Source organism: Neopelma chrysocephalum, unplaced genomic scaffold (assembly GCF_003984885.1).
Source record: "Neopelma chrysocephalum unplaced genomic scaffold, ASM398488v2 Primary Assembly neopelma1_44, whole genome shotgun sequence".
NCBI lineage: Eukaryota > Metazoa > Chordata > Aves > Passeriformes > Pipridae > Neopelma > Neopelma chrysocephalum.
In genome coordinates this window covers 11114591-11134659 of record NW_020897703.1, presented here as the reverse complement: position 1 = coordinate 11134659, position 20069 = coordinate 11114591, and the positions used below count along the sequence as shown (strand labels likewise).

General features: G+C 34.5%; 1 protein-coding gene across 1 annotated transcript in view; it reads right to left on the bottom strand.

Annotated features, from left to right (window-relative positions):
• Window positions 1–20069, bottom strand: part of CCDC141 (coiled-coil domain containing 141) — a 79099-nt gene that overhangs the window by 40638 nt on the left and 18392 nt on the right. The window contains exons 7-10 of the mRNA XM_027678449.1: window positions 19436–19689; window positions 13782–13901; window positions 4440–4634; window positions 912–1084 (exon numbers count right to left, since the gene is read on the bottom strand). Coding sequence (XP_027534250.1) covers window positions 912–1084; window positions 4440–4634; window positions 13782–13901; window positions 19436–19689 — 742 coding nt within the window. The remainder of the gene's footprint in view (window positions 1–911; window positions 1085–4439; window positions 4635–13781; window positions 13902–19435; window positions 19690–20069) is intronic.

The following is a 20069-nucleotide window of genomic DNA, read 5'->3' as shown; positions in this document are numbered from 1 at the left end:
TGGATTTTCTATTTTGTCCCATTGTTAGGTTCAAGACAATTACATCTGGGGTGACAGGTGAAGGAGCTTTAGATTATTTTTTTTTTGCAAGGTCATGAGATTAAAGTCTAACATACACTTTCAGTTTTGTGTTGACATATTAGGAATAATTAAGGACATAAAAGCTGACCAGTAGACAACCATCAGCCAGAGTCATTTGCTCTGCCTTTGAAGTAGAACATACTAGTATAAATAAATGGTCTTCATTCTTATTGCACCAGCCTCCTACTAAGACCTGAAAAGTAGGAGATATTAAGCCACTAGAACTGATTCTAAAGAAGGTCACAGTGTGTGACCTTTTACATCAGTGTAAAAATCACACATGTGGAGTGCATGATCACTGCAATTTAAAAAAGCTTCGGAAGAAAAAAAAGTTACTTATTCATGAATTAAAACTACTAAAAGCTGAAGAAACTTCCATATTTTCTGCACAGGGCTTATCACCCTTATTTTTATCTTGCATCAATTCACATTCTAATTGCTGTAATTCTGATCTTCAAAAAGGTTTAAAAGGAGTACAGTGGGCAGCAGGGAGTGCTCATAGCTATTTATATTTTACTTTTCAGTTACATATATTTACTTTTCCAAAATGTTAACTGAACCACTGTTTCTGAATACCACCCAACATATCAACTTCATTGTTTGACACCACTCTTACAAGTAGCATGTAGTATTCCTAAAGATTTTTGTTAAAGAGATTGGTTTGTATAAATACCACCAGAGAACTATGACAGAAGCATTGAGTCTTTAAATGCACACCTACTCAGTAAACTACACTGCCTCTAAATGCAATCTGATTCTAAGCAGTCAAGTTATAAAGGAACAAGTAATTATGGAGAAATGAAGCACATATGCAAAAATGGAGGGAATACCTGTGAGAATCTGCTTTACTAACTAAAGTTTGTCCCTTTTGCATGGTAGTCACTGTGCAACCTTTAATTGCTTCCTGTAATTCCTTGTACTTCGTTGTCAAGGTAGGAAAATGTAATCCTTCTGAGTTAGAGATTTTACGATAATTCTCGATACCTTCAAGACCATCAAGTACCTGAAGAAAAAAAAAAAGGCATCTGCTGTCAATATTTCTATTTACAATATGCATCTATATTCTTTTAAATAAACAGATGATCAATAAACATTTAATACATGACATTTCTTCAGAAATGAAAAGCAAAATTTAATTTAGGGTCTGATATTGACTTTGCAGGTCACAAAGGAGCCCGGGTATAATTCAATGAGAGTTAATATAAGTGTGGGCATGCAAAATAGTGATTACTTTTTAAATTTAAAACTATTCCATTTTTCCAGCAATAGTCAGGACAATTTGACATAATGAAGCAGAACCACAGCAGAAGAAGAAGAAGAGTAATATAACACATTAGCACTCAAAAGACTCAAAAGTTTTACTGAAGCACATTCTTAAAGTGTTAACAGAACTTTTTTCCCCATGCTTTAAATTTTTTAATTGTATATCCAACAAATAAATCAAAATTAAATATGTTTTTATTAAAATGGTAGGCTTTAATTTTGCACATAGGCAGCTTTCATTTTTTTATACCCATTCTCTATTTTCCTTTAGTGTAAGCAGAAGTTTCCTCTTTCAAATTCCAGAAAAAAGTGACAAAAGCACTCTATAAAGACTCCTGTCTTTCTATAGAGAGTAAGGACAACATTACAGTACTTCATATACTCTATAGTATAGTGAATTATCTTGCAGACTTATAGTCTAAAAATACATTGCTCTTGAAGCTTCAGTTCATCACTGAGAAGAATTCTGAGAGACAACAAATATATATACACATATGCTAAAATACTATCTGTAATTATGTCAACTTTAAAACTACTATATCAGAAGAGAAAACTCTAAGGCAGACTAACTTTGACTTTAAAGGCTTTTGCAAGGTTTTACATTCATAAAAAATTGAAAACTCAGTAAGATTCTTAGGGGACAATATGATCCAGCTTTCTACAACATATGGAATAGGAACCAAGAGCATAGCAGTTGAAAATGAACGCCTTTTACTGACTCAAAACATCAAGGAGAGATGCCTGAACTCTCTCAAACAACTGAAATCTTTGCAAAGGAAATAAATGAAATTAAAGAAAAGAGGATGAGCAAAAGTAATTCAACTTCTATACACAATGGAATAAAATAAGATATGCATACTCTTTTGTTATTTCTGGAAAAAAAAATATCCTGATCATACAAAGAAAATTTTCGAAGAGCAAGAACACTCTGTCAGGGAATTGAAGGTACTCCAGGAAGGACTTTTCCTAAAACATGAAACCATTTTTGTCATTGCTAAGTATAAAAAAGGCCATAAACTTCAGATCAAGACAGTAATTACAATCATCTTTGAAAACTCATAGACTCATGGACCTATGTGAATCTCAAAGATCTTTCTTCTGTAAATAGAGGCCAGTCATATGAACTCAGAAACTGAGTGAAGTTTATTTATTTTGTGTAATAGGTTCTGTATAATGAATTCCAGTCTTCAGGACCACACTTAAGAATACTAAATAAAAGAGTCATAGGAAAGTTGTAAAGTGTTCAAGAAGGATTATGCACTTATAAGCATTTCAGAAGGAGTTAACCTATCAGGCAGACTAGTAGTACTAGTTAGCATATTTAACTAGGTAAGCAGCATAAGTTTCACTGGATCGTGCAGAATATTCCACCCTTGTCTCTCCTACATATTCACTTTCAAGCTATTTACTATCTCTCAAATGAGTTTTGAAGCAACTTACGCACCAAACTATACAATACTCCAAAGCTAAATAAAAACATGAACTGCAAGCATACTGAATTTAGTAAAAGCCTCATTTATTTACGTGAAGTTATCAAAGTGAATGTTTTCAAGTTTTTGCTATATCAAAGCAATTTTGGACTATTGCATGTATCATTTCTCAAGTACTCTCAGAGGATAGCTACACAGAGATCCCCCTGTAGAAAGTCAAACTGAAGATAACTACATTGACACAGAAATGGATTGACATTTAAAGGAAAGCTTAGGAAGGGAGGTACATGATTACAAAAAAGCCAAAAAGCTCACAAATATGCAGAAAATATTGCTTAATATTGCCAAATAAACAACCAAATGCTGCCAAATTCACTCAGAACTTAAGAGCAAAAACACAATGTAATTGCTCTACTTCTGGTTTTTTATTTGTCTGAAATCATTAAAAATTAAAATGACAGTGAGATACACAAGCTCTAAAAGGAGCTCTCTTCAAGTTATTCCAAAACAGTTAATTTTGCTCATTTGCCCTTTACATGTAAAGAGAGTCTGGGTGTGTACCCTGAGAACAAAGGAAAATGTCTTTTTTCTGAACTACAGTAACTAGGATTTGTTCACTCTTAGACACACCAGCTGTAATGAAACGCTGTGGAGTCACACCCGAGATAGTGCTTTCTTCAGCAAGTACTATCACAAAGTACAGCCCTATATTCTGGAAAGTTGTTACCTTTGCTCTCAAAGTAATGGCCTTTATTTGTGTAGCTCCTTGTGCAAACCAGAAGACAGTGACTATCAGCAATAGTTTTAATACTGTTTTCATTAGCCCATCTCAGATTTCTCATTACAAATGAAAGCAAAAAGATCAGACTTATTGGAACAAAAGATATAAGTAAATAATTTCAACTCCAAGTGTTGTTTATATGTTGTTAAAGAAATACCAAAGGAAGTCGTACAGGTTAAAGACAAATGTGATTACAGCCCCACCTGCTGCTCAAAACAAAAATTAGCGCAGGCAAAGTCTAAAGGTTTTTTCAGCACACTCAGTAGAGTTATGAAGATGGTTGTTGGAGCTGTCATTGGAAACAAACAGTTTTTAAAACTTCTATCAAATACAAAAAGACCATTTGGTCTTTGAAGACCTTAAAAATAAACTCCTAACTAGTCTCCTAACTAAAAGGTTTTGGAAAAAAGGTTGCATTACTAATAATATTGATTATAATTAGCCCCTGTGAAGACCATTGCAAGAATAGACATTCTTTCTGGTATCCATATGAGCCTGTAACAGTTTGGGTATTTCAGCACAGTTCCTGTATCTTCATACAGTTTTATGCCATCGTGACAGAGCCCATGATCTTAAAGGCCAATTTTTGGCAAATAAATATTTCCCAAATATCTTCCTTTGGAAACTGAGTGCTCTTCTCAATATACTTCAAAAACAAACAAACAAACAAAAAAAAACCTAAAAAAAAAAGTTTTTTAGAATGCATTTGCCAGTTTGGATAGAAGTTTGAGGCAAAAGGTCATATTAAAGGGTAATTGAATTTGTAGTTTTCCATTCCAAATTGTTTAGCAAACTGTTTGCTTAATCCCACATATATCAGTCTTCAAGAGCACACTAACAGTTTTATTATCAGGCTACTATTACAAACCTGGCTTCTTACCAACCTTGCCAGCAGCGTGAAAAAAGTCATTGGCCTCTTGCAGCAGGGCTTTCCTTTCTTCCATATGGAAGCACACTTCTTCTCGTAACAAACAGATTTTCTGATTTGAAAGTTTTAGTTGTTCTTTTTCTGTATAGTCCTCTGAAAGCAAGATCCTAAATGCTTCACTTTCCAATTGTTCCACAGTGGAATTCCATTCCTAATGGGAAAAATTCCATTTTAATCAATTATACATAGAAAAGTAATATATGACTTTGGTTGCTTCTTTTTTTTTCCCCCTCTGTGTTTTTTATAGAGAAAACTATAAAAGAGTAAAACTCTTACACAGTGTACTTTATGGCTGCTGAACTTGTTAACACTTAAAATTGGTGTCTTATTATACTGTTCAAAACAAAAGAAGCATCTAATACTATACTACAATTTCCCATGAATTAGGTAACACATTTTTCCAGTAATTGATTAAATCATAGAAGACCCTTTCTTCAATTAATTTAGCACTTGCTTCCAAGAATTTGTATCAAATGTCTGGTAAAGTAGACAGAAGAATATTTTAAAATAAGAATTTTTTCATGAAAACACTCTGAAGCATACACAGGGCAAAACAAGAATGCTTTTCAGCAAGCTTAAAGATCATGGACCTCATGTTTGTTGTTTCTTTTTAGTGAAAATATTTCTAGTGAAAGCTTCTGGTTTTGGAATTTTTCCCCCAGAAAAGTAACCTGGTTATTCATAGATCTTTCAAAACAGCAGCAATTCTAATTCCCTTACAGCATCCCACCATGTTGCTTTATCCTTCTTTGAAGTACAGTAAGCAGTAGTAGAATTATTTTGGTCTCTGTATTTCAGTGCACTGACACTGTCCATTGTTTTGACAACTGGTACACTAAAAACACTTGTTTAAAAAGATGAGCAACTTATTTTACGCAGACTTCTTGACCAGATGCAGTTCTCTCTCCCTCCTTATTGGTATGGACTAGATCTGGTTCAAAAACTAACAAGTGAGAGACACCCTACAATTCTCAAAAAGCTTAAATAGTACATGGCAATTCCAACAGAAAGGACTACTTTCCTTGCTGAATTCTAGATTACCTTGAACACGTCAGGAGAAAGATTCAGCACTACTCACAAGTCAGTGAAAACCAGAGTTCAAAATGGAAAACACATGCATTCAGACTATGCCTGTATGTTCTTGTCTTGAACTTTGGATTAATTTCTGCAGCTTCATAGCACATGAACTTAAGCTGAAACAGAGGTGTTAACATGGGTAACAAAAAGAATTCTAAAATATGCATAAACTCGTGGGGATAAAAAGCCATGATGCCTGGTGGGATGTCTATACTTACCAACATGATAATCTCAAAATTATGACTTATATAAAAATACCTTTCATCTTACTCAAAAATACAACTAACAAGGTATATTAAGTGATGAACGCTTCAGTGGGAATTAGTCCATGGTACTAACTGCTGCAAGTTGTAACAAGAGACAAACATTTTAGCAAAGTCAATTAAAAAACAATGCATAATTAAAATGATAAAAGAGATGCTAAACGTGATTTTAGCAAGCAGATTTACATTAAATTAAAACCAATTTAAAAGGATATTAGAGATTATTTAGGTATTAAGTAAGCTTTTTATGGAGGAAAAATTTTAAAAAGACTTCATGATAATAAATATAAAAGGACTGATAACACCTTCACTGAAGAAGTAGAAATGACTCAGATTACAGATTTGTTTGATCAGTATCCTTTTTTTTTTTTTTTGTGCAATGCAGCATATCCCTTCATCTTGAAAATGTGATGAGTAAGAAAAGGAAAATTATGAAAATCCTGCTAGATTTGTAAGTCATTTCTCCACTGTTGTAAACACTCTACTTTTCTGCTATGGAGGGCCTAAGCTACTGTAAAAATCTATAGATCTGCATTAACACCTTATTTAGCTTTTTTCACGTTAAATCTGCTTTTGCTTTTTACTTTCATTATAGTATTACCAATCAAAAAAAAAGGCAGCATAAAAAATTCAATAGTCTCAAAATGTTTTAATCAGATTCTAATGGCTTTAGTAAGAAAACTAATTCCATATATTTCAACAGATCTAGCCTTATTTCATTTTGAAAAAGAAAGATGTGCCAGAATACTAGAATTCCATCAAGAACTGTGTTCTGGTTATGCTTCAATATACCTGCACTGTATGCCTACAAAGATGCAAACCTGTCTCACTCATGCTAACTCTTACAAAGGAACACTTATAAAAAGCCTTCTCAGAGGTTTTTCAAGTTCATCTCTTCCACAAACAAGCACCTGAAGGCCAAGTGCTGCCCACTTTATTTCCTTCTGTGCTGTCCTAAGTAATACTGAGCAAGAGCGAAGATTATGGGGATAATAACAGTCTACTGTGCTATACTATTTTTTTCCTTTTTACCTGAAGAATTTACTTGGGAAAAAAAATAGTCAGGAGGTGCCTCCATACGCACAACTTAACTGACCTACTTATAAACAAAGTGTAGACCCCTGACATCCAATTATATCAGCACCAGAACATTGTCATCTTCCAGTACTTGCAGCTGGAATGACTGGTATCAAATGCATGGTCAGATGTCACGGTCAGATTCTAGTCAAAATTTTCCTTACATTTAAACATGTAGATGTTAATGAGAACTAGAAAACAACACTACAGTTGGGAGCTTATAATAATTCACCACAAAAAAGGTAAAGAAAGTGTAGCTGAATATGTGTATCCTCATTTGTTATTATATGCTACTTATATATTAATTAAAAAGAATATTTTATGCAAGAATGAAAAAGGCACGTGTTAATGTAACTGGAAAGGAAACGGTCCAAAATTAGCTTAGAAGTATATACAGAAAATCAGAAGTTCTGAGTTATTTCAGTGTATTACAATATGTAAATTATAATTGCAGCAGGCATTCTTATTAATTATAAGAAAAATATACTGAAATTATTCCATGTAAGAGTATTACCCTGTAACAAAATTCATAAATCTGTTTGGTACAAGGTGCCCAAGGTGCTCTTAGGTGATCTTACAGCAGAGGTTAAACTTGTCTATATTGAGGCAAGCATCTTTTCTGAACTTTCACACAAGCTCAAAAACGCAATTTATTACAACAATTTATATTTAACAACATTCCATGAACATTACAACCTTACACACTCTCTGAGGGTATCAAATATGGTTAGACACATTTGCTATCCTACTTAAATAGTCCTCAAATTTGGCTAAGTTTTCAACATGTCACTAAAATATTTGTTACTCATTTTCACTGAAAGGAACACACAGCCTACTATTACCTTGATTTTTCAACTTCTCAGGAAATGCTTATTAAAGACACATTGGATGTGGCTGATGTGTCTCCTTAGCCCATGTCACCATTTTTTTCCTCACAGTACTAAGTCTTTAAAAACTTGCTTTCACTATTCCATTTGACAAGGAAAATGAGCTCTTTCTAGGTTCCTTGATTATTCAGGTATTTTTCAAGAGTGTTAAAACTGATGAACTAAAAACATTGTAGCTTTAGGTAAAAGTCTTGAACTTTTTCTACCTTCTAAAACATCCAGCACAAGCCTGGGAAAAAAAATTCAGAAATACCTGCAAATTGTTATTAAACAATTATTGTGGCATAAATGGGCTTTTTTGGCCTATAACATAAACATTTCTGATTTTAAAATTCTAACCTTGAATTAAAACTGGAGATGCTAAATAAAAGGTTTTGCACTGGAATATTCTAGGGTTAAGCATATAAAACTTTGAAACACACCTATTTGACTTCAGATTATGATCTATATAGTAGATAAAGTAGCATTAAACCACAAGTCAATTAAATGTTAATATATGTATTTTTCAGAATTATGATAAATTAGCTTATTGTCTCATATGCAAAAATGTTCACAACTGGACTTTTTCTGAGCCCCAAATTTGCATGTAACTGATTCATTGCATACATCAGTACACTGATAATTTAGTTCCTGTGAATATATTTGAAAGACTTTTACCTTCAAGAACTACATCACAGTATAACTACCAATCATATAATTCCCTCAAATTACCAATAAAATAGTGTGCACTAACACAACTGGGATTGTGAGTTGCTATGACAATTACCACATGAACTGTCTTTTGTGAAGTTCAGTGGATAGCCGTATCACTGTATTTAACAGTGAGCTGATAAAATCAACAAATAGAAAGAGGGAAAGCTCAAAGTCTGTCACCCCCCAGAAAATTGTTGAGATCTGTTAAAAGATAATTCCAGGACAGAGAGAGACCTACAAAAACAAACAAAATACAAACAAGCAAACAAACCAAACCAAACCAAACCAAAAAACTCAAACCAAAAGACCAAACTAAATATCCTCCAAACCATTAACTGAAAAATAATAGACAGTTAATGTTAAAAATAAGAGACAGACTCTCCCAAGGAAGTGAGATGGCACTTCAGGAAAATCAGATACTGAGAAGAACCAAATAGATGAATGCAGATTTCCATTTGCTGCACATAAAAGATGAATGTTAGGTAAAAATAAAATTGCCCATAAAGAAAAATTCTTTTTCTTTACATACTTTGCTCTAGCTATCAAAATACAGGAGCATGTATTTCATCTGCTGTGCTGTGAAATGCAACATTTGTCAAACTCAACAGAACACCCATCTCAGAAAAACTGGCAAGTGCTGGATAGCCTGGGTTTGCAACCATGCAGAGAATGGTAAAGGTGCACAGCCACCCAGGAAGGCCACAGAAGAGAGCTCCAGACAGACACTGAACTGTGAAATAACATTTCCATGCATCTAAGCACTAGCTGTGAGATCTGGGAAAAAAACCCCAGGTAAATGCAATACTCTTGATCCTCATATCAATGTCAACAAATATAGCAATTCATGGCTAGGCTTCGCGAACGAAGATTTAGGAGATATAGCAATTAATACCATTGTTAGTGATATTTAATTTTGTCATTGAGAACCACCTTGTAAGCTCATTAGAGTATTACCGTGTTATTACCTAACATGGCTGCTCCGGGCATGAAAAGCATGCAGATCTGTAAACCAGAGTACTCCATTGTGCTACTGATCCTTAGTAAAAAAAAAAAAAAAAGAGGACTGATTCCAGCATTGTTCAGTCCTGGAAAGTGGCAGAAACTAGATCAAATGTAAACAATTTAGAATACTACTTTTCTTCATCTCTGAAGTTATTTGGCCACTAAGTGGTGCTAGCACTTCTTGTTTACCATGTCAAGTACCTCCAATGCACATAGAAATGCAACAGTGAGCAGGTAATTGGTGCCAGCAGATATTCTTACTGAAACATGATTTCCTAAACATGCCTTTTCTCTCAATTCTTGGTGGGCAAGGGGGTGGAGGAGGTGGAGGGTGGGCGGTAAGTCCTTGTGGGAGGACTTTCGTTTGTGAGGGTTGAAGCCTTTTTTTTCCAGTTGTGAATCCTTGTGTTTAATTTTGGGCTCAATTATTTTACGAGCTAGCAATAATGTTTTCAGTGGTTTCACCTCTTATCAAGGTGACGTTCAAGATAAGATATCAGCCTGAGAACATAATAAATCATTCTCCTTTCTCCTCTCAGCCCAGTCCCATAAATAAGATGCTAAGCCTGTCAATCCTTCTTAGTCTGGCCTCTGAACAATCTAAGCAAATCATTTGCCCTGTTCGACTTAATGCAACAATACATGTGAGTAAACATCTCGTGTGAAACTGTTCAGATATTGGAATTTTTCATTATCTTACTCCCTGTGAGAACTCTTTAACTTGCTTTGCATGGCTATTACACAGAAACATTTCGCTATACCCTGAAGGTTACAGTATACATATTAAATGTTACTTGAAAAGATTTATTTACACTACTTTAGATTCTAATACAGAAATCCCCAGGTAGTTTCAGACTAGTTTACCAATGTCTTTATTACTTTTAACAGAATGCCATGAGATAGCCATGGACACTCAGACACTCTGCTAAAGACACTAATTAAAATCTAGCTATATTTTTTTCATCAATGGAAAATAATTTAAAGCCCCTAATTGCTTTTAGGAAACATTCAGTTTTGGCATGACAGAACTAGACAAATGACAGCAGACATCAACGCTGCTGTAAGCAATGACCAAGCTACAGATAAAGCATGTAATTAATTAATTAGCCAAGTAGTGTGTAAGGTACTCATAACAGTTCTTCCTGAACATGAAATCAAATGGTTTTTTGCAACCATTTCCATATTTTCTCACATAAGCAGATAAAATAGTTAACTGAATTGATAAGATTTCTGAAGACTTCTTGCAATTACATTTCACCTTGAAATTAATGTGGATTATTCACCTTGTTTATTACAACATAAGTTGGACACTAAAGGGATCCCTGAATGGAAGGTAACTCCAACCGTAGATTTAGTGTTGCTAGAAAAAAACTGATATTGTATTTTTCCTATTGGTAAAAAGATTGCTTCCAATATATATACAGTAAAAACTGGTGTCTGCTTTTATCTTGATAAAACATTTAAGAATCAGACATTTTAAAAAGTAGCTCAATAAAATAGAGGCGGAGGAATTTTGAAGCACTTAATGCAGTTAAGCTGTACATTTGAAAAGATGGACTTAATTTCTACTTATGAGTGTTTTACAATTTTGTCACATATTAAGTTACTGTCAAGGTCATAAGGGTTCTTGATTTCAGGGAGAAAATTAGTTTTTGCAGCGTTATAATACATCACAATATCTTGTTGGTCTGAATGCAACCTGAAAACATATTTTGGGAACTACAGATGTTTGCTTTACAGAAGACAAGATAAATTGCTAGCATTGTATTTTTTAAACCATTCTGTTCCTAAACCTGTTCTCGCCACATTAAATTTAACAACTTCACAAGGTGATTTGGAAGAAAATATACAATTATTGTTTAAGAAATTTTCTAATTGCACAAAAAGTAGTAAAGTGCTACAAAATAATGAGACAAGGTCAGTTACAGAGATTGAGTAGAACCTTTTTTTGAAGTAGGCTCGTTTGAACAAACTAGTGACAAGTAATTTCAGACTTACCAGAAATTTGTGTCATTATTGGGATGAAAGATTGGATCCTATAAAACAGTGACCCTGTCATGTTGTATGAACAACTGAAATGAAAATTTTACATGACAAACAGCTTAAGAGAATTTTGTGCACACATGTATGGGAATATAGAGGGAATAATATATCTGTTTCCAAGACCTGTGCAATATTTTTTTAAGATTGTACCTAGTTCTTCACTGGTCTTCCCCAAACTTTGTCATGGAATTAATCAACAGCTTCTCAAACAGAATGAATATCTCACGCAACAGCACTGCAGTTCCAAAACACATACATATGTATAAATACTTCAGACCAGGAATGGGATGCTGAAGGCCTGTGAGTTGCTGAAGATTCAGGGAATTTCATATGCAAACATGACAGATCTTGTAATCCTGATTTTGTTTAGTTTGTGAGCAAAGATGACAAGTTCATTTCTAGGTTGTTCCATGTTTCAGTGTATTCCAATCATACAGATAACACGCTACTTTGTGCAGTGATGACATTTAATATTAATCTCTCCTATCTAACAAATATTTACTGAAATATACATTTGGTTGTATTTATCTGAATTTTAACTGAATTTATTTGAATCTGAACATTTATCTGAATTTTACAATCAAGATGCCAGGTTCCTCCTTTATTCTGTTCTAAACGTTTGCAGTTCAGTGCTGCAAAAACTAAAGCACAAAGCCCCATAACTCACAGCTTTCTCAACTGTATTTGCAGTATGCAGTTCAACCTAGCCACTCTTCTGCACATCATAAGCAAAACCAACATACTCAGTAACAGCCCCTTCAAGAATTTAATTTCCCCGTTAGAACATCCTGCTAGTAAGAAAAGCAGAAGGTTAAAGACAAGATGTTCTAAATCATAATTCACATGGATGCACAACAAAAATGTTTAATGCTATACACTTTTAAATGACCTTATTTAAAAAAAAAAAAAGGTAATTCAGTAAAATTATATGAATTATCTATTACATAATGTATAGGAGAAGAATTGTTAGGCAAAACTGTAATAATAAAAGTTATCATTATAAGTTAGTTTCTGAATGGTCAACCATGGAAAGGATTATTATACAAAATGAAAATGTATATTGTTCTTCTTTCCTTACTTATGCTATCATTTCTAATTCAGACAGTGAATTAAAAGGATAAACTTTCAAAATGGAACATGGGGAAGATTAATGATTATTTGGTTGGTTCTAAAATTCAGTAATACTTTATGACCCCTCGATATTTTGTGTCCCCACAGCTTACTCATTTACTGTTAATCTGTTCTTTTTGTGCCAAAGGTCTGTTCAGAAGAATTTATATTTACATATTCATCTACCCTAAACAAAAAAAATGTGTTTTCTGACATGCTTCTTGGAACCATTAGAAATATTATTGTATTCTGTTTACATGACAGCCCTGAAGCAGTTAACTGTTAATTATGCAAACAGGCAAACATGTGACATTTAACCACAAAGCTTACAAGCAAGCATAGCTGTGAACAATCACAAGCCTGTTAGTTGCTATCAACACAATAGCCTTTAAAAAGGCATTTGCTTCTACTGGAATAGTTTTTGGATGAAAAAGACCTGCTCAGTCATCTGGGTTATCCAAACTCAATTGCTTGAAAATGATACAGTGAGGAATGATCCTGACCCAGCAACAGCACTTACCTGATGACTGCACAATTGAGGTATCTAAAAAGGGTTCTAAATATAGGCAATTTATATAATACAAATATCCTTTCATTTTATATCAACTTTTTTTTAATCCCATCTTGCTTTTATAAGTGGTGGTAACAGATTCATTCTCTGGAAAACTGATATTAACAATGAAAATAACATTTTCAATTACTTTTAGTTACAAGAAATAAATAGGCAAATACCTCCTCCAATCATGTACTCAGCTCAGTGACAATTAATTATGGTAGAAATGGCTGGGTTTTTATCCTTTATGAACATTAATAAAATTGCTTTTCTTTATTTTGTGCCACGTGGTTTAATACGTAAATTATTGGTATGGTACTTGATCACTAAATTGAAAAACCAACAGAACAACATCAAGGATTATTCTTCTTTTTATTGATAGCTTTTAAAATTTTGAATGCAAAAACCACTGAGAAGCATGGAGGACTGCATTAAAAGAAATAAAATGACTAAAATAATTTAGACACATAGAAATACATATCTTATGTACACCTACAAAATATCTACTCTTATATTGCTTGTTAAATGCCCAAGGTTGTGTTTTCCTACTCATTTTAAAAGTTGCTTCACCAACCAATTATGTTACTCCTTACTTTCACTTTGACTTCCATTTCTTCAAGCTCTTGAAGTAACTCTTCATTTTCCAATAGAGATGAGCCTAAGTTTTGCTTCTGAAAGTAATCTCTGATGTTTTTCATATACCAAGATGTTACCTAATTAAATAACAAAAAGAACTCAGTCAGTGAATAATTTGAGAAGTGATTGTCCATTTTTTAAATATGTACAAGACAGTTTCATCCAAAAAACCCCACACTCATTCTCATTCCTTTAATTTTTCATTCCTAACATTCATGCTTATAGTTAAATGCTTACATTTGTGTTATTTGAATGTTAATAAATGCAGAAGGAAAGGAATAGTAAAAAAGAAATCAATTTATAGCCACATGTAGTATAAAGGCATGGTTTTTGACACCATATAGGTTTTGTACATTCTCCCTTGAACTGGAGGAACTTAAAAATATCCCTTTACATACAGTAAAAGACTACAGATCTGAGTAATTTTGACCTAACAGAACCTCTCCTCCCCTGGCTTGAAAAACCCAGTAAAGCTATTGAGATAAAATTGTGTGGAATAATCTTTAGTAGCTTCAAAAAAATTATTACATCTTACTAAACTTACTTCAGCAAGTATATTCAGAAAACGTACGCAGTATACAAATATATCTTCTAAAGTGCACAGAATTACTTGCATTTATATCTGCTTGACTCATAGTAGGTACCTCTCACTTTCTTTGTAAACACATGGCAAGAAGTTCTGAGTGAAGCTTTGCATTTTAAAATAGTAGTAAAAATGAGTTATTGGTATCAAGGGGACTTCCCCCAGTCCTTTCAACCTGGAAAATCACCACTATACTTAAATCATATGCAGCATACTAAGAATTTTTGTGCTCTAGATACTACAGATTTTAATAGCACACTAGAGACTTTTTTGTTTTATATGCTCATGTAGAAGCTATTTTTAATAAATTTAAACAATCTTAAAATACGAAAGAACCTTTCAAATGTGTTGGAAATATTTTCAGCTACAAATAAAACATTGGTGACATTATCTCAGGAGCTCAACAGAGCTAGAAGAGTAAACAAATTATTTTATTACTGAGCCTTAATTTTTTGAGCATATCCTCCAGATGTGTACTTACTGATTGAAATATTTTTCCTGGAAGCACATTTTCACAGAACATTTACTATGGGTTCACCGAAATACAAATGAATGGAGTGGACAATAAAAACTGTGCTAAAAGTCAAATAAAAATTTCTCTGTAAATTAAGGCTGTTCTTCTTTATCATTTATCTTAGCAAAACAAACTAGTATTTCTGTAATGTTAGGCAGAGTAAAAAGTGATTCTTTAACCCTATTATAGCTAAGTATTCATCCCTTTACCAGTTGGCAATATTCCTTTCCATTACAGTGAGTTTAATCAGTTGGCTTCCACTACAGCTAATACCTCTGAGTGATTTCATTGTGCTATCTTAGCTCTTAAGCAACAGCTGGGAATACTTCACTGCGTTTTAAGTAAGAAACAGACAGAATTTTGCTTTTAGTGATTTTGGTGAAAGGATGGGAAAGGAGACAAGGTTAATATTTTTCAAAGCTATTTGAAAAAGACTGGTTTTGATTGGTTGAACTCTAAAATCACTCCTGTGTTTCAAGAATCAGACCTTATCATTCATTTACAACAACTATCTGCTCTGTTTGCAATGAATAATTTATATCAGAAATAAAAGGCTCTTCAACATTTTTCTCAGGTTGCCAAGCTGCTTGTTTTGCACTGATTATGATCCAGGTCAATGTTCGCAGTCTTCCGCTGCCTTCCTACGTTTCCCACTGCCAGTTCAGAAGCAGCAGCAAGTTTTCCAACAAATAACTGGAGGGGGGTGGGTAGAGAACTCCAAACCAACAGCATGGCTGAGCTTGTTGTGGGTTGGTCTTGTCTGGCTGCCAGACACCCAGCCAGCCACACTCTCACTTCTCCTCCTCTACAGAACAGAGGGAGAAAAATCAGATGGAAAATGAGCATGGAAAATGAGTGAACTAAAGACAGGAAAATCACTCACCAGATACCATCACAGGTGAAACAGACTCAACTTGAGGAAATTTAATTTATTGCCAATTAGTGAGAAATAAAGAGAAAAACTAAAACACCTTCCTTCTACCCAGCCCTATTCTTCCCTCTCAAGTGGCACATGGGGATGGGGAATGGGAGATTATGGCAAATACATTACAGTTCTTCTGGGCTGAGGGGCTGTGCCTGCCCTGTGGTGTTGCTGTGGCAGAGCCCCCTGCAAACAGCTGTGTTGGGCATGAGGCTCCCCTCGCAGCAGCCACCTGCCCAGCAACCCCCCATACTGCAGCTCTCTGCCCAGCAGCCCCCCATCCTGCACACCCCCATCCTGCAGCTCCCTGTCCTGCAGCCCCCACTGCCAGGCCTGGGCACCAGCACCCAGCACACCAGGGTAACCACCACTATTTTCAGAAGAAGGAGAATTGTTTCTGACACCAATACACTGTCCTGGGCTCTGACAAACCTCTCAAACCACCTGACACTAATGCAAGACTATAGAAAGAAGGAGCAAATACAGCACAGGTCAGAAATTACGAAGAGGCACATTTTTCTTTCCAGAAATTACTCCCACTAGGAAAAACTTCCTTTTTCCACTCCCTCTTTTCCTGTATTAAAATACACACACTTACATGCAATAAATTAAATCCAAGCACACTTCAGGCAGTTTGAACATGGGCGGCCTGCACTGTGTATTTTGACACATCTACTCTGAATGGTGGGATCAGCGATTTTCAAATAATTTCCCCAGAGCATTCACATAAACTGACTTTGTTAAATACCAGACAGGTTTTTTCATTACATCAAACACTACTTGAATGGCTGATGCTTTACTACTTACTGTCTTAAATCCCAAATAATATTTTTATCATCAGTATGTTAAGGCATTCTCATGACAACATTGTCTTGATTCATCCTGGGGACATTTCAGTCTCTTCCTAACAAGCCTACCAAAGCCCTTCAGCAGTCATTAATGCATTTATGTTCACAATATTGCTAGTGAAGGAAGCATTCTTGTCTAATTTCATAAATAACAAGTTAGGGCAAAAAACAAGTTAGGACCACAGACACATTTATAAAGAAAAATGCAGCACTTCTGTTTAAAGTCTGAGCTTTAGTCATTTTTCTGTCATCCAAGTACAACCTTACAAAGAACAATAAAATAGTCTTTTATGGCAAAAGAAAAAAGTATCAGTGTTACATTGTCCCAGAGTAGCTACTAGTAACTTGTTATATCATGTTTGTGAAAGACTATAAAAGACTCTGGAAGTAAAAAAACCAAATGCCACTACATGTGATGTATACCAGTCAATAAAAGCATATAGTGGAACAGTCCTCGGCAAAAACACCATATGCTTTTTTTTTTGGCCTTCTTTTTCAAGAAAGGACTTTGTTTACACAGTGTTCCCATATGCAGAAGTTATTTAGAATATAAGGTAACAAGTAGTCATTTTAATTTTGAAGGAAAAGTTTGACAATTTGGAAATAAATATAAATATAAAACCATATAATCCATATAGGTACATGCATACTTTAACAAGAATATGTATGCTCTCAGGAAAGATTACGACTGACCAATGATGGAGTTCGAAAGTATGCCAGAAACTCATTTAGTTTCAAGGTGTGGGGCTTTTTTTACATAGGGTCAAAGTCTAAGTTACACTATTTAATTTTTTTTTAATGTCAGTTATCACTAAAGAAAAAAAAAATCAAAAAGGGAACTGTGACTTACGCCAAGAGAGTGTGCTTGCTGTAAACCTGTCTAGCTAGTAAATGTGGGTGTATTCACCTGTCCCCGAGTTTTACTCTGCTTGTATTTCTGCCCTTGATATGACCAAGTACCATCAATAATTTTAATTGTCTCACATATGCACCATTCGATTGATTAAGAAAAATTATTTCATAAATCTTCTTCCAAAGATAACTAGTTATGCACAAAATAGGCCAATCTGCCTTTGATTTTCATTAATGAAAGAGATTATCAGAAAACATGATGCTGGCACTTCCATAAAGGAAAGTATGTAAAAAAATACACTTTCACATATTGAAAATTCTGAAAAAGAAATATGTAACATGTTACAATTTAACTATCAGATCACCACATTCCAATTAGAGATCAAAGGGAGATGCTGGATTTTTAGTGTTTCATAACCAGATAATAAGGGATCTTTATAGTTGCTTGCCTTTTTGTTTAAAAAAGCAACCCACAGATTATGCAGGCTTCTGCATTACACAATTTTGCCTAGAAAAACAGAAGCAATAGAAAGAGCAAAAATCCACTCTTAGATCTTACACAGCAGAGCTTGTCTACAGTACTCTGGTTTCTCTGAACTCCCTGAAGCATCCCCTGTACTCCTATTAATGTCAGTGGGAGTTCAATATGTTGCTCTGGCATATGTAGCACCATTAGATATCAAATTCAGTCCATGTACAGAGAATGGAATATAAGTTTTCGGATATGCTGAGAGACTTTGAGAGTTTAATTTCTGTCATCACTCAGGAATATATGCATGTGTTAGAGACCAGAGAGAGAAATTTTACATCGAGCCTCTAAAAGTTAATTTTCCTGTGTGTGTTTACATATGAATATTTTATTTTGTGTGGACATTAATTGTCCATAAATGTACAGTTCATACATTATACCAAGGCTGACTCTAATGCAGACACTAAACAAGTATATTCTGATAAGCATGATCTTAAAAACTATTTGAGTTTGTTTTTTCAGAATGTGGAAAAAAGCTCATCTTCATTGTTGTTAGACTTTGGCAGTTAAATTTGCATAGGTTCCTCCTTCTTAGCATAATTAATATCCAAAGAGGTGAAGCAGGACTTCTATAACTTTTTTCTGTCAAGTTGGTGAAGGTATGTGGTGTTTCTCTCAAGGAAAACGAGAGGAGAGAGTCTTACGTTGCTCAAGTTTCTTTGGTTATATGAAGTACAAAGAGAGAAAATTATCTGATCTGAATTCTAGGAAATGAGGAATGAAAAGGAAAAAGAGCAGTAGGGCTGGAAAGAGAAAGAGTAAGAATTAAATGTACCTAAGCTCCGAAAGGAAGGTACAAAAAACAGTTGTATTTGAGAAATTCAGTAAAAGATGGGACCTAAGCTGGGAGAAAGCAGACAGTGAAACATGTTGCAGATGTGGAAAACCTGCAATCACTACAGCACCCTAAAGGATTTTGTTTCGACTTTAGGAATAAAATACTTCTCTGCTTTCAGTCAGACCAACTGACTAACTGTGCTATCTTCTCTTGAATTGAATAGTCCAGAAACAGCCTGCAGCAGTTATAATTGATGGTGTCAGTTACTGTTATCACCCATGTGGCTGGAGGTTTGTTTGTGCTGGGAATTCAATTTGAAGGGAAACTAGTTCAGTTTGAAGCACCACATTTGATAACTTAGAGGAGCAATCCACATAACGGAAATCCAGCATTAGAAGATGTTACAGTTATATTAAAATACACTCTGAGGAAGCTATAGTTACAGAGTCAAACATTCAAAAGTTAGGATCTCATCAAACAGAAGTGGCCCAGAGATATTGGCCTAATAAATATATTTAAGCTCCTATTCTCTTTGTACTGTGAAAAAGTTGTTCGGTGGTTTTTTTTTACTGTGATTTCCCTTACCTGGTTCTCTTGTTGGTGCCACAAACAAATTTGCAGAACTTGCTCCAGTCCTTGGCGCTGACGTTTAAGAAATTTGTTCAGGTGCCGCCTCCTGTCTTGTAGCATTTCAAGGAGATTGTCAATTTTCAAGCAGCTGCTGTGGGCTCCCTGAATCATCTCCGGATTTGCATTTGGCCCCTCACATTTGAATTCTTCTATGAATTCAGTTAGCTCGTGGCTTTTGTTTAAAAGTGCAAATGACTTCTCCAAAAGTTCTGTAAGAACAGAATTTCATAGGAAAAAAACCCAGTGTGTTTTGTGATTCTAGTGGCATATTTCAAATAATTTTTCAAACTATCTATCTACTTGCGTACATGACTGCAACATATTTTCATGTATTTCATGAACATAAATGCTTACAACATAAACGTGTATATATACCAAGATATTTCAATTAGGACAGCCCTCATATAAACCTACAAAGGTATAATGGTACATATAACATATATACCCACATATAATGGTGTACTGTATGTCATCAAGACAAAACCCAGAAGTACTACTGCTTTCTAAAAACTGAGTTCTTTATGATGGTTTCCCAATCCTCAGTTAAGCTGAAATGGAATTTCCTACCCTGCTTTTTATGTGGGTCAGT